Source organism: Carcharhinus amblyrhynchos, chromosome 31 (assembly GCF_965287045.1).
Source record: "Carcharhinus amblyrhynchos chromosome 31, sCarAmb.v2.hapA, whole genome shotgun sequence".
NCBI classification, from domain to species: domain Eukaryota; kingdom Metazoa; phylum Chordata; class Chondrichthyes; order Carcharhiniformes; family Carcharhinidae; genus Carcharhinus; species Carcharhinus amblyrhynchos.
In genome coordinates, this window is record NC_137354.1 from 11,809,711 (window position 1) to 11,821,801 (window position 12,091).

Genomic DNA, 12,091 nt, shown 5'->3' on the forward strand with positions numbered 1-12,091 from the left:
CCCCAGCAGCTTGTGAAGCTGTCATAAATCTGTAATAGTTAAAAAAATTACACATAGGATGTACAACACAGAAACAGGCCGTTCATCCCATCAGTCCATGCTGGTGTTTATACTCCATTCGAGCCTCCCCTCAAATTTTCTCATCTACATCTAACATAACCATTCATTCCATTCATACTCATGATGTTTTCTCGCTTTTCCTTAAATGCGTATATATGCTTTGCTTCAATCACTTCCAGTGGTAGCACATTCCACCTTCTTCCTACTTTTGAATAAAGAAGTTTCTTCTGAACTCCCTATTGAATTTCTTGGTAGCTGTTTTGCATTGTGATGACCTTTGGTTATGTCCTTCTCCACAAGAGGAAGCATTCTCCCTTGTATCCACTGTATTTCACATAATTTTTAAAGTTGAAAAGACATCTGGATAGATACATGAATAGGCAGGGAATAGAGGGGTATGGACCTTATAGAGGCAAGAAAATATTAGAGAGACACCTGTGTTGGCACAGACTTAGTGGGCCAAAGAGCCTGTTCCTGTACTGTACTGTACTTTGTCCTTTGTTTCTATTGGACCATCTCTCAGCCTTTTGTAAAGAGAAAAGGGACTCAACTGATCAATCCTTTCTTGATGTGTGCATCCACACATGTCTGGTATCATTCTTGTAAATTTTCTCCATGTGCTTTTTGTAATATGCACGCAGTATTGTAAATGTGATTTTTCAAGGTCTGATACAGACTTGGCACCACTTCCCTATTTTCCAGTTCTAGTCCTCTTGAAAAAACAAGTCACGTGCTTAATTTGTTGTTTTAATGGCCTTGCTAGCCTTTGGTCCAACTTTCAGTGATTGGTCAATTTGTACTTTGAGATCCCTTTGCTTCTCTATCTCACCTGAACTTACACCTGCCAAGTAATAAGTGATCTCCCTATTCTCTCTACCAAAATGTACTTACTACCTGCGTTGAGCTTTATTTGCCATTTTTTTCCTAGTTTGCAATATATTAATGTTGTTCTGTAATTTGTTACACACCCCCTAAACCCCCTAGTATTATGTTTCCCCTCCCCAAATTGTGTATCAACTGCATATTTAGAAATTGTTCATGAAAATTGTGATCTGCAGGAGGATTTCCACATCTCTTCAGTTTACTTCCAGGAACAATATGGTGAATTCTAAACAAACAAGAGATGTGTTGCTGTAGCTTGGCTGGTTAATGCTGTTGCAAGAAGTGGGAGGGCTGGCAAAGTATAAAACTCTTTTAAGTGGGTCTTAATCCAATTAAAATTGGGAATATAACTAAAGATGCTATCTGTTCTGAATGGCAAGGTTCAAATTTTCATTTGACTGAAGAAAATACTAAATGTTAAATATTGTCTGGAGTGTTTAACAATGGTTCAGACAGACCAATCAAATTCTATAGTTGACCTTTCATGCCTAAAAATTAGTCATAGAATCCCTATAGTGTAGAAGGAGACCATTCGGCTCATGGAATTTGTACCGACGACAATCTCACCTGAGCCCTATTCCTGTAACCCTTCACATTTACCCTGCTAATCTCGCTGACACTAGTGTCAATCTAGTATGGCCAATCAATCTAACCCCAAACTTTGGAGTGTGGGAGGAAACTAGAGCACCCGGAGGAAACCCACACAAGACACGGGGAGAAAGTGCAAACTCCACACAGACAGTGAACAGAGGCCATAAGGCACTGTGAGGCAGCAGTACTAACCACTGTGCCACCATGCTGCCCAAATCTATTAACAACTCCATTCTCATTAAGCAAATTGTTAATTTAAGTATTTCCATTTATTCATTGTTAACTCTGAGAGTTCACATTGGATTTGACACTTTTTCACTGGGGGGTTCAATTCCTTGCATGTTTTAGTGTTACCAATAATGAGACTATCCTGTTGGATTATTTTCTGCAGTTATTCTGCAATAATTAGTGGAATGTTGGATAGTGTTACAGATAGGGTTAATTTAAACAGCACTGATTTTTTTCCTCTCACTGCCTGTCTGTAATCAGAAGTGGGTTTGTTTCCCTGTTTATAAGCAGTGACGTATTTCCCAACTCCTTAGTTTTTGTGTGATCCAATTTTCTATGAATAACTCCAAGGCACACTTGAGATAGTTTGAACTCAAAGGGTTAGTTTATTTGCACACACTCAAAATGTGAAAGTTGGCTCACGATGTCACCTCCACACTCAGGCAGTAAAGACAGACATAGAGAAAAGAAGATTTTACAGGACAGAGACCACATAGAGAATAAATATTGGTTCCTTGAGTCCAGACTCAAAGGTATTCTTTCACAGAGGTTAGCAGGTTGGAAACCAATGCTGGATTATTGACTTTTCCAGTGATGAGTTCACATGAGGAGATGGGCATGAGAGATAAATCCGTTTTGTGGTTGACAATTCTGAAATTCCAGCAGAAGCAGCACAGATGGCAGTCAGGCATTCTACCTTGACGAGAGCTGCTTGCCTGTGAGGCTGCTAGTTAGATGGCAAACAGCAGGCCAAGCTATGTGGTTCAGCGAGGCAATATTACTTCTACAAGCCAGAGGCTCATGTCCCCCACCTCTGCACCAGGTCTTTCCATCGTTTGAATTCCAATGACTGTTAAATGTCTCAGCCATAAGGAAAGTTGCAGGCCCCTTTGTCTTCGTAGATGATCCATATCCTCTGGCCAGCCTGGGTAAGTAAATACTGATGGCCTCTGTAGCTGTCTTGGAAGTTGGACCATAGAAATTGTCAGTGACTTCTCAGAGATAATGAAGTGCAAGTTTTCACAAAACTGTTGAGTTAGCTTCTTTTGTTGGGAGGTTTTGCCAAATAAATCTTAGCAAATTGTTGTAATGTGTCATGTAGATGGCACACACCTCAGCCGCAGTGCACTGGTAATGGAGGGAGTAAGTGTATAAAGGGCGCAAATCAGGTGGATTCCTCTGACCTGTACAGTGTTGACCTTCTTAAGCATGCTGGAGCTGCGCTTATCCAGGCAAGTGGAGAGTATTCCATCACATTCCTCACTTCAGCCTTGTAGATGGTGGACAGGCTTTGGAGAGTCAGAAGATGGGTTATTTGTCACGAAATTCTCAGCCTCTGACCTGCTTTTGTAGACGCAGTATTTAGGTAGTTGGTCCAGTTACGTATGCAGTCAATATCCACTGCTGATTAGTTTTTTTTAATATTAATTTAAGGGATGTGGGCCTTAGCTAGGCCAGTATTTGTTGCCCATCTCTAATTGGCCGTGAGAAGGTGATCATGAGCCACCTTCTTGAATCGCTGCAGTCTGCGTACACCCACAGTGCTATACATTCTGTGCATGTGTATCCAAATACATGGCTGCAGTCACACTCGCTAACATCTGATTGAGTGGTGGAATTTTCAGCAAGTTAAAGATGGCAACATTTAAACATTGTACGTGAAAAAGTGATAATCAGAGTTTTATGTTTTAGTTTTAAAGTATAAGATGAATACTTGCCTTCTGCATGATGCTACAGGTCCTGATTTGATGTATAATGATCCTTAGGATCAATCCAACCAAAAACATAGGAATTCTATTTTAGGTTTGGATTGTAATTTACATGGCCTAAAGAAATTAATACTGAATTCTTATGATTTGATTTATTGTTGTCGCATGTATTAGTATACAGTGAAAAGTATTGTTTCTTGCGAGCCATGTGTCATTGGGAGCTCCAAGGTTGGTATACATGACTCAGATGGATATCAAGCCGTATTACTATGAGTCTCATAATTTCGTGCTGGATGAGAGTGTTAAGTGATAGTTTTCCCTCGCTGAGATTTAGTGGAAAAGTTTAATCTAACTCACCCAACAGGTTCAGGTGAGATCCCTATTTTGTACTCCATCTATTGACTTCAGTAGAAAATGAAATCAACAGGGCTGTAAAACAGAGTTCTCACCAAATCCACGCATATTCCCACAGGATAGGTTAAAATAAAGATATTCCCTGAGTATTTGATTCTTGTTCAGATTGTTAATATGGAAAGAACCACTTGCTTTATTTTGTGTTCTGCTATTTGAGGAGAGCACTTGACAATATTGCAGGACTTGGCCCTTTTCTCCCTGTAATTTCCACATTTCTAGATTAAGTTTTCAGCTGTCTTGGTGAATCCCAATGAGATACATTTCATTTGGCGTCAAAAATTGCAGTTATTTAACATCCTTTATAATTTCAAATGAAGAAAGCAACAAATCAGACTGATGCAACAAGGCTGACCACAACCCAGTTAAAGATTTTAGACAATTCTTGACAATAGGGTGACAGATATTTAAGCAATGAGATGAGCTGAATAGCCTGTTTAATTCCTGCCTAATATCTTGAAACTGCCATTATGCACGTGGCACAGTGGTTAGCACTGCATCCTCACAGCGCTGGGGACCCTGGTTTGATTCCTGGTTTGGGTCACTATCTGTACGGAGCCTGCACATTCTCCTCGTGTCTGCATTGGTTTCCTCTGGATACTCCGGCTTCCTCCCACAGCCCGAAAGACGTGCTGGTTAGGAGCATTGGCCATGCTAAATTCTCCCTCAGTGTATCCGAACAGGCTCTGAAGTGTGGTGACGAGGGGATTTTCGCAGTAACTTCATTGCAGTGTTAATGTAAGCCTACTTGTCACACTAACAAATAAACTTTGAACGTTTGTGTTGTAATTTCTAATTTTTTTTTCCTCATTTAAGGGAGAAGATGGAAAACCAGCTGGAAAAGGAGGCCCGGATTCGACAACTTATGGCTCATAATTCTCATGATTCAGCGATTGACACGGATTCCCTGGAATGGGAGACTGAAGTAGTTGAATTCGCAAAGGACAGGGTATGTTTATTAACTTGAACTGTCAGTGCTGTGACAATTTTGCCTTCGTGGCTAGCCACAACAAAAATAACTCAGTCTAAGAACTGGAGTGGATGGGCTGTACAAAGAGTAGAACTGCTTTAACAACAGGTCTTAGAGAAGTACCCTTGCTAAATCTGTGGACCTTTTTATTTCTGCATCAACTTTCAATACAGATTCCAAGTGCGAATTGTAATATGTGCTGAATTCTGATTAATTGTGCGCTGTGGACCTGACCTGTGTTTTTAGAAACTGAGTTCAGTTTATTCAGGCTCTTTTCACCAAATTGAAGGCATCACTCCCATCCCTCCATTTTGCGCTGGATACTGATATAGTTCTGAGAAATGAAAGTATAATTTGTAATGAGTGCTACATGGTAAATTAACAAAATTGATTATTTCTGTATTTTGAATATGTGACGGCAGAATATATCTATATATTTACACCTCGCATCACTTCCTTATCTGCCTCACCATTGTCACTCTGTACACATGCATACCATACGACAAATTTGTGAAGGAAACATACTGCCTTGCCCTGATGAATGGGGTGGCATGGTAGTACAGTGGTTAGCACAGCTGTCTTACAGCCCCAGGGACCCGAGTTCGATTCCTGGCTTAGGTCACTGTCTGTGCAGAGTCTGTATGTTCTCCCTATGTCTGCGTAGGCTTCTTCTGGGTGATCCAGTTTCCTCCCACAGTCCGAAACACATGCCAATTAGGTGCATTGGACGTGCTGAATTCTCCTACCATGTACCCGAACAGACGCCGGAGTGTGGCAACTAGGGGATTTTCACACTGACTTCATTGCAGAGTTAATGTAAGCCTACTTGTGACACCAGTAAAATAAACTGAGATTCCCATGCACCTCCTTCCATCTATCCTCAGTTCCAGGTCTGGGGAAAGAACTCATCATCTCCACTACTATTTCACTAACACACTAGCTCTTGATGCTGTTCTGTTCTCGTGCTCCAATTGCTTTGCCCCCTCGACTTCTGTTGATGAATTTAGCAGCTGCCTTCATTCTGCTTTTGACGCTTCACCCAACTCCTTGCTGACCCCAACACTGACATCAGCTCCCATCCCTGCTGCCCTTAGCCAACATGTTGTGCCGTGTTATTAAGGTGCAAAGTCATCTGAAACACTGACATTCAACAAGTTTGTCTTTCTGGGGGCTCTGTGGATTTGCATCCATGCATTTCAACAGACACGGCTTTGATGTACTGCTGAGCAGTTTTTAAATTTTTTTTCTCTAAAATCTTACCGTTAACAAAGCGTCTGTCTGTTTTCTGATCACTGTTACATTGTAGCTATCATTTTGAGGTCCACAAACAGCAGACAAACATGCAGACCTCCATAACCCCACAATATGGAAGCTGGCAGCATCCCTCAGGTCTACTGTCACTTTGTATATATGCATACTGTACGACAGATCTGTGAAAGAAATATTCTGCCCTCTCCCTGATGAAAATTTTTGTATTGGGAGATTTGTCCTTGCTTATCTTATAGTTGTAAACTCAAGAACTGATGGGATAAACTGCAATTACTTTTCTAATGTAGGATGACATGGATTTGAAGGCTTTAGGTTTTGATGTAGCTGGAGGGGTTGATGAACCTTATCTACCTGGAGACTCCGGAATATTTGTTATTAAGGTAGACAAAGGGAGCATTGCAGATGGAAGGTTAAGGTATGACTCGCTAATTTCTCATTTTCTGAGACTAAGATCTCATTTTGAATATAAATTATTTTTTCTAAAAGCAAAGTTATTTCTACTGGTGCAGAAGTTGCCTTTCATATTTTTGTCTGCTGCATATTTTTATTTCTTACTTTAGGGTGAATGATTGCTTGCTCAGAATAAATGATGTAGATCTTACCAACAAGGACAGGAAGCATGTCATTAAAGCTGTACTAAATGGCGGAGGGGTCATTAATATGATAGTTCGAAGGAGAAAGTCCTTGGGAGGGAGAGCTATTACTCCAGTTCATATCAACCTTGTGGGTTACAAAGGTAACTAAAGTTTTGGTGTCTCTGTCCAAAGTAGTTTCTAACGCCAACAAAAACTCATCAGTTGCTAACTGACTGCTTATCCATCTGACTGAGCATTATGTGTCTTTTAGGAATGTGTTTGGAATAAATGCAAACAAAATTTATGACAAGTTGAGTTACTTGAAATGATTATGTTTCTCCCATCAGCATAATGTATCTCTACTGCTGTGCAATGCCCAGGGTTATACATGCTATATATATTGGTAATTGATGTACACATTTGCATCCCTGACCTTGGGACATGTTGAGTAGACAGAATTCAACAACGAGGAAAACCAAGAAATGATGTGTCCATTTATAGCTGCAGTTCTGGTGCAGAGCACATGGTTAATCTAGTAAGTAGTCTCACAACATCAGGTTAAAGTCCAGCAGGTTTATTTGGTAGCATGAGCTTTCGGAACATGAAGGGGCAGTGCTCTGAAAGTTTGTGCTACCAACTAAACCTGTTGGACTTTAACATAGTGTTGTGAGACTACTTACTGTGCCTACCCCAGTCCAACGCCAGTTTCTCCACATCGTGGTTAATTTAAGGAGGGTAAAATTCTGCATTGAGAAAGGTCTGACTTGTTTTCAATTCACTAGTTGGTTGTACAGGGCATGTTTAACTTGCATTTTCTTTTCCAAAAATATACTTCATTCATAAGTCTGTAAGATAAGTACAAACATTCCAAAATGATCACCACACAAAAGGCAATAATATTCAGGCTCTTTACATGCATCAGTTGACATTCTGAGATGCTTCAATACAGTAAGGGAAATATTTCACTCATTTTATAATGGTCTTACAAGGGTTGCAAAGTTATTTTAAAGTTTGTCCACATGGAACAAGTTGCTTTCCAAGGTGCTTCAGTACAACTGAGATGTATGTAATATTCGCTGGATACATGCAGTGGGTCATTCAGCCCATGGAGGTTCCGCTCCTCTTGGTTCACTGTGATTAAAAGGTCTAATACAGCGACCTTCCCCATTGTGCCAATACGGCAGCTGCCCCAAGCTTTAGTGTGTCCCTCAGCACGTCTCAGTTTCCGAATCCGATCCTTCGAAGGAATCAGCTGTGCTGGAAACAAAGGATGTTCCTATATGGAAAAGCAACTCATTTTAAACAAATAGTAACAACCAGTTGCTGTGCTGTAAACAGTTCAAATTCAAAGTACATTATTCCAACAGACAAAATATTGTAAACGAAATTGCTTAAATGTTAATATGAAGCAGAATTATCAATATTACAAACTCTAATCCTTTCCCACAGCATGAACTCTGACAATCTAGTCTCAGAACCTTTGCTGACTTTTTTTGGAGTTCTTACCTGCAGCTTTGTCCTGTGAAGTGTTTGAACCTGAAAAGTTGGGGAGGGCTGATTTTGTGCCATTGCCTCATTGTTAGAGAAACATTAAATTGATGCTCTTCGGATCTACAATTTGAGATCTTTGAAAATTAATGGGAACATGGAGTTATACTTTATGAGGCCTGCGAGTCACTATAGATCTGCCTAATGGCCTTTGAAGACAAAGAAAGCTTGGAGACCTCTGATGTGCAAGAGAACTTAGTTTCTTTGTTAACCGTAGTTGATGCTGTTTAAAGTACAAAGGTTCATTTTGACATTTGAATATATGGTTACTAGCTAATATTGTGCTAACTGTGCATTTTTCTCTTTTACAGATATTGGAATCAGCTTGGAGACTGGAGTGTATGTAGCTACCGTTGCTCCTGGCAGTTCTGCTGCAAGAGAAGGATCCTTAACAGTGGGAGATAGACTCATTACAGTTAGTAATCTGAATTTACCACTGTGCCTAAAATATATGCGGTTTTTCCCTCTGGCGAAACAGCTTGTTGGAGCTGCAACATGCTGTGCTATGGAAGCAACGGGACACAGATTCAGTTCCTTCATCTTACTAAGTTTCCAATCTCAGCTATGCTACTGTGGGATGCCAATGTTGGACTGAGATAAACACAGTAAAAAGTCTCACAACACCAGGTTAAAGTCCAACCTGTTCTTCAAGGCAACCTTCACGATGTACAATAGCACAGAGTTGCTGACCAGAAACTGATAGCCAAGTTCTGCACACGTGAGGACAGCCTCAACCAGGATCTTGGGTTCATGTCACTGTATCCATAACCCCCATGACTTGCTTGGGCTTGCAACATCTCACTTACTGTCCTGTCTGGAGACAATGCACATCTCTTTATTCTATGCTTAATGCTATCTCCACTCACATTGTTTGCAGCTTTAAGACTTGATTAGGTGTAAAGATTCGCATTCTAATCAGTATTCTGTGAACTGTGTGTGCCTTTATATGCCCTGCTTGTGATCAGAATTCCCCACTCACCTGACAAAGGAATAGCGCTCCGAAAGCTAGTGGCATTTACTACCAAATAAACCTGGTGTTGTGAGACTTCTTACTGTGGGAGGTAGCAGGTGAAGTCAGTCAGCCCTCTAAATTAGGGTAAGGAATAATAGGATGCATAGGTCAATGATTGTAGCAACAGGTAATCATCAATGTGTGCATAACATGAAAGGTGTTTGTCCATGGACCTCTGAAGGTGGAAAGGCAGGTTAATAGGGTGGTGAAAAGGGCATATGGCATACTTGCCTTTATCAACTGGGGGGTGGATTACAAAGGCAGAGAGGTCCTGATGGAGTTGTATGGAACTTTGGTGAGGCCACAGCTGGAGTACCGTAGGCAGTTCTAGTCGTCACGTTATAGGAAGGACATGAATGCACTGGAAGGGGTGCAAAGGAGATTCACCAGGATGCTGCTGGATGGAACATATAAGTTATGAAGAGAGGTTGGATAGGCTTGACAAAGCGCATCTGGACTTGAAACGTCAGCTCTTTTGTCTCCCCATTCAGATGCTGCAGACCTGCTGAGATTTTCTAGCATTTCCTCTTTTGGATAGGCTTGGGATGTTTTCGTTGGAGCAGAGAAGACTTGGGGCAACCTGATTGAGGTCTCAAGATTATGAGAGGCATGGACAGGGTGGATCGGGAGCAGCTGTTCCCCTTAGTTGAAGGGCCAGTTATGAGTAGACACAAGTTAAAAGTGAGGGGTGGAAGGATTTGGGGGGGATTGAAGGAAAAACATTTTTACCCAGAGGGTGGTGAGGCTCTGGAATGTGCTGCCTGGGTAGGTGGTGGAAGCTGGATGCCTCATGGTTGAGCACGCCATAATATTCAAGTCTATGGCACAACTCCTGACAAGTGGGATTAGGTGGGCAGGTCAGGGCCTTTCATGCATTGGTGCAGACTCGATGGGCCGAAGGACCTCTTCTGCACTATAATATTCTGTGATTCTGTCTGCATTGGAAGTAGCTGGAAAGAATTTGAGTGATCATTTCACATGGTCTGAAAGCACTTGGTCAGCGTGGGATAATTGTTACTAAGCCAATATGCAGATCAATTGTAGACTACACGATAGCCCAGTTTTGGAGTAAGGTATCCGAGGATATAAATGTTTAAAAGGAACATCAAAAAATGATCAAGATATTTCTGTGCCTTAGAGGATTGAAATGTAGGGAAAGCCTCAAATGGCTAACATATTTATATCGGCGAGGAAGCTAAGGAGAGCCATGATATATATACATACACAGACTATATCTATATCCATTATATATGGATGGTGTGGAAGCAAGCAGCTTATTAACATGTAAGCTTAATGCATAAACTTAATTCTCATTAATGTAACCACTGGGATTCTGTAAACTGCGGGTGGACTCTCGCAGCTGATATTAATGTATCCTGTGCTTGTTAATGAATATCTTTCTTTCACAGATAAATGGTATTGCACTAGAAAACAAGTCACTGACAGAATGTGAAGCTTTGTTGCGAAACTGCAGGGATTCTGTCAGTCTTTCACTGATGAAGGTATGGTTGGATTTTATTATTTTGTGAGGAAGATGTTGAACAGAGTAAGCAACAGAGCAGCCAAGTCTCTTAGTCACTTGTTAGGTCACCTTTGCAAATGGATCACCTACCAGTGCTTGTTTCATACAGATATTCATAGAATCCAATAGTGCAGAAGGAGGCCATTGAGCCCATCGAGTTTGCACTGACCACAGTCCCAGCCAGCCCCTATCCCCATAACTCCATATATTTACTCTAGCTAGTCCTCTGACACTAAGGGGCAATTCAGCATGGCCAATCCACTTAACCCGCACATCTTTGGACTGTGGGAGGAAACTGGAGCACTAGGAGGAAACCCACGCAGACACGGGGAGAATGTGCAAACTGCACGCAGATGGTGACCCAAGCCAGGAATCGAACCCGGATCTCTGGTGCTGTGAGGCAGCAGTGCTAACCACTGTGCCACCATGCCGTGCCCTAATATTCCCTCATACATTTTCGGTACTGAGGGGAATTCAGCTTTTATATTTCTGGACAATCAAAAACTCTTAGATTTCTGAAGAAAATTCAGCATCTTTTGGTTATTCACCTACTATTTACTCATCCACTGTATGTTATATTAGTGGGAAACTATCCAATTATGGACTTAGGAGGAGTGGGGCTACTGTGTGGGAACAATAACGCCAACAAAGAACCATAGGTGTACTAAAGGTTAATCCAGGCTTAAAAGGCATTATGATCCAGTTTATGGGAAATGCAAGGCTGGTAAATGGGGGAGTTCTCAAACACTGATAGAGATTACTACACTGGGTGAACTGTAGCACATGACTAAAGCTTTGGCAGATCAATTCTGGCAGCTGGTGTTACAGCAGCTCTGCAGGAGTCTCTCTATCTTAAATCTACCTCATTTGAATGTGCTCCCACATGTGTGGGAAATGTCAAACATCTCTGTAAGATGTATCTCCTGACTTGAAAGGTTATCTTTGTTCTTTGAACGTGTCCTGCGCAATCCCACCCGCCAAAGATTATAGCATTGGAGTAGTGCTTTATTGCAGCTTTGTTCTAGATCAGAGTAAATAGATATAGCAGTGTTGGCCCATGCAATGTAACAGGAGGCAACAGCACAAATTTGCTCAGCACATGGTTTCCCCAGAAACCATCAAGCTAAACTAAACATTTATGGTGGTGATGAGCTAATTTGAAAAATAAGTAAGACTCTCCTTGGCAGTTAATGGCTCATTATATTGAAAGCACAGTTGTGTGCCATCGTTATATGTTGGATGGTCATACAGACCGACTGCATTGAATTTAAACTGTCCCTAGAAATGATGTGTTCCTCATCGAAACCAAATATT

The 12,091-nt window shown here is 41.2% G+C and overlaps 1 protein-coding gene across 10 annotated transcripts in view; it reads left to right on the forward strand.

The window, feature by feature from the left end:
• Nucleotides 1-12,091, forward strand: part of dlg5a (discs, large homolog 5a (Drosophila)) — a 183,879-nt gene that overhangs the window by 127,495 nt on the left and 44,293 nt on the right. For all 10 annotated transcript variants that reach the window (XM_080215948.1, XM_080215955.1, XM_080215951.1 and 7 more), the window contains 5 exons: nt 4,698-4,830; nt 6,408-6,535; nt 6,681-6,856; nt 8,555-8,658; nt 10,665-10,757. In XM_080215948.1, coding sequence (XP_080072074.1) covers nt 4,698-4,830; nt 6,408-6,535; nt 6,681-6,856; nt 8,555-8,658; nt 10,665-10,757 — 634 coding nt within the window. The remainder of the gene's footprint in view (nt 1-4,697; nt 4,831-6,407; nt 6,536-6,680; nt 6,857-8,554; nt 8,659-10,664; nt 10,758-12,091) is intronic.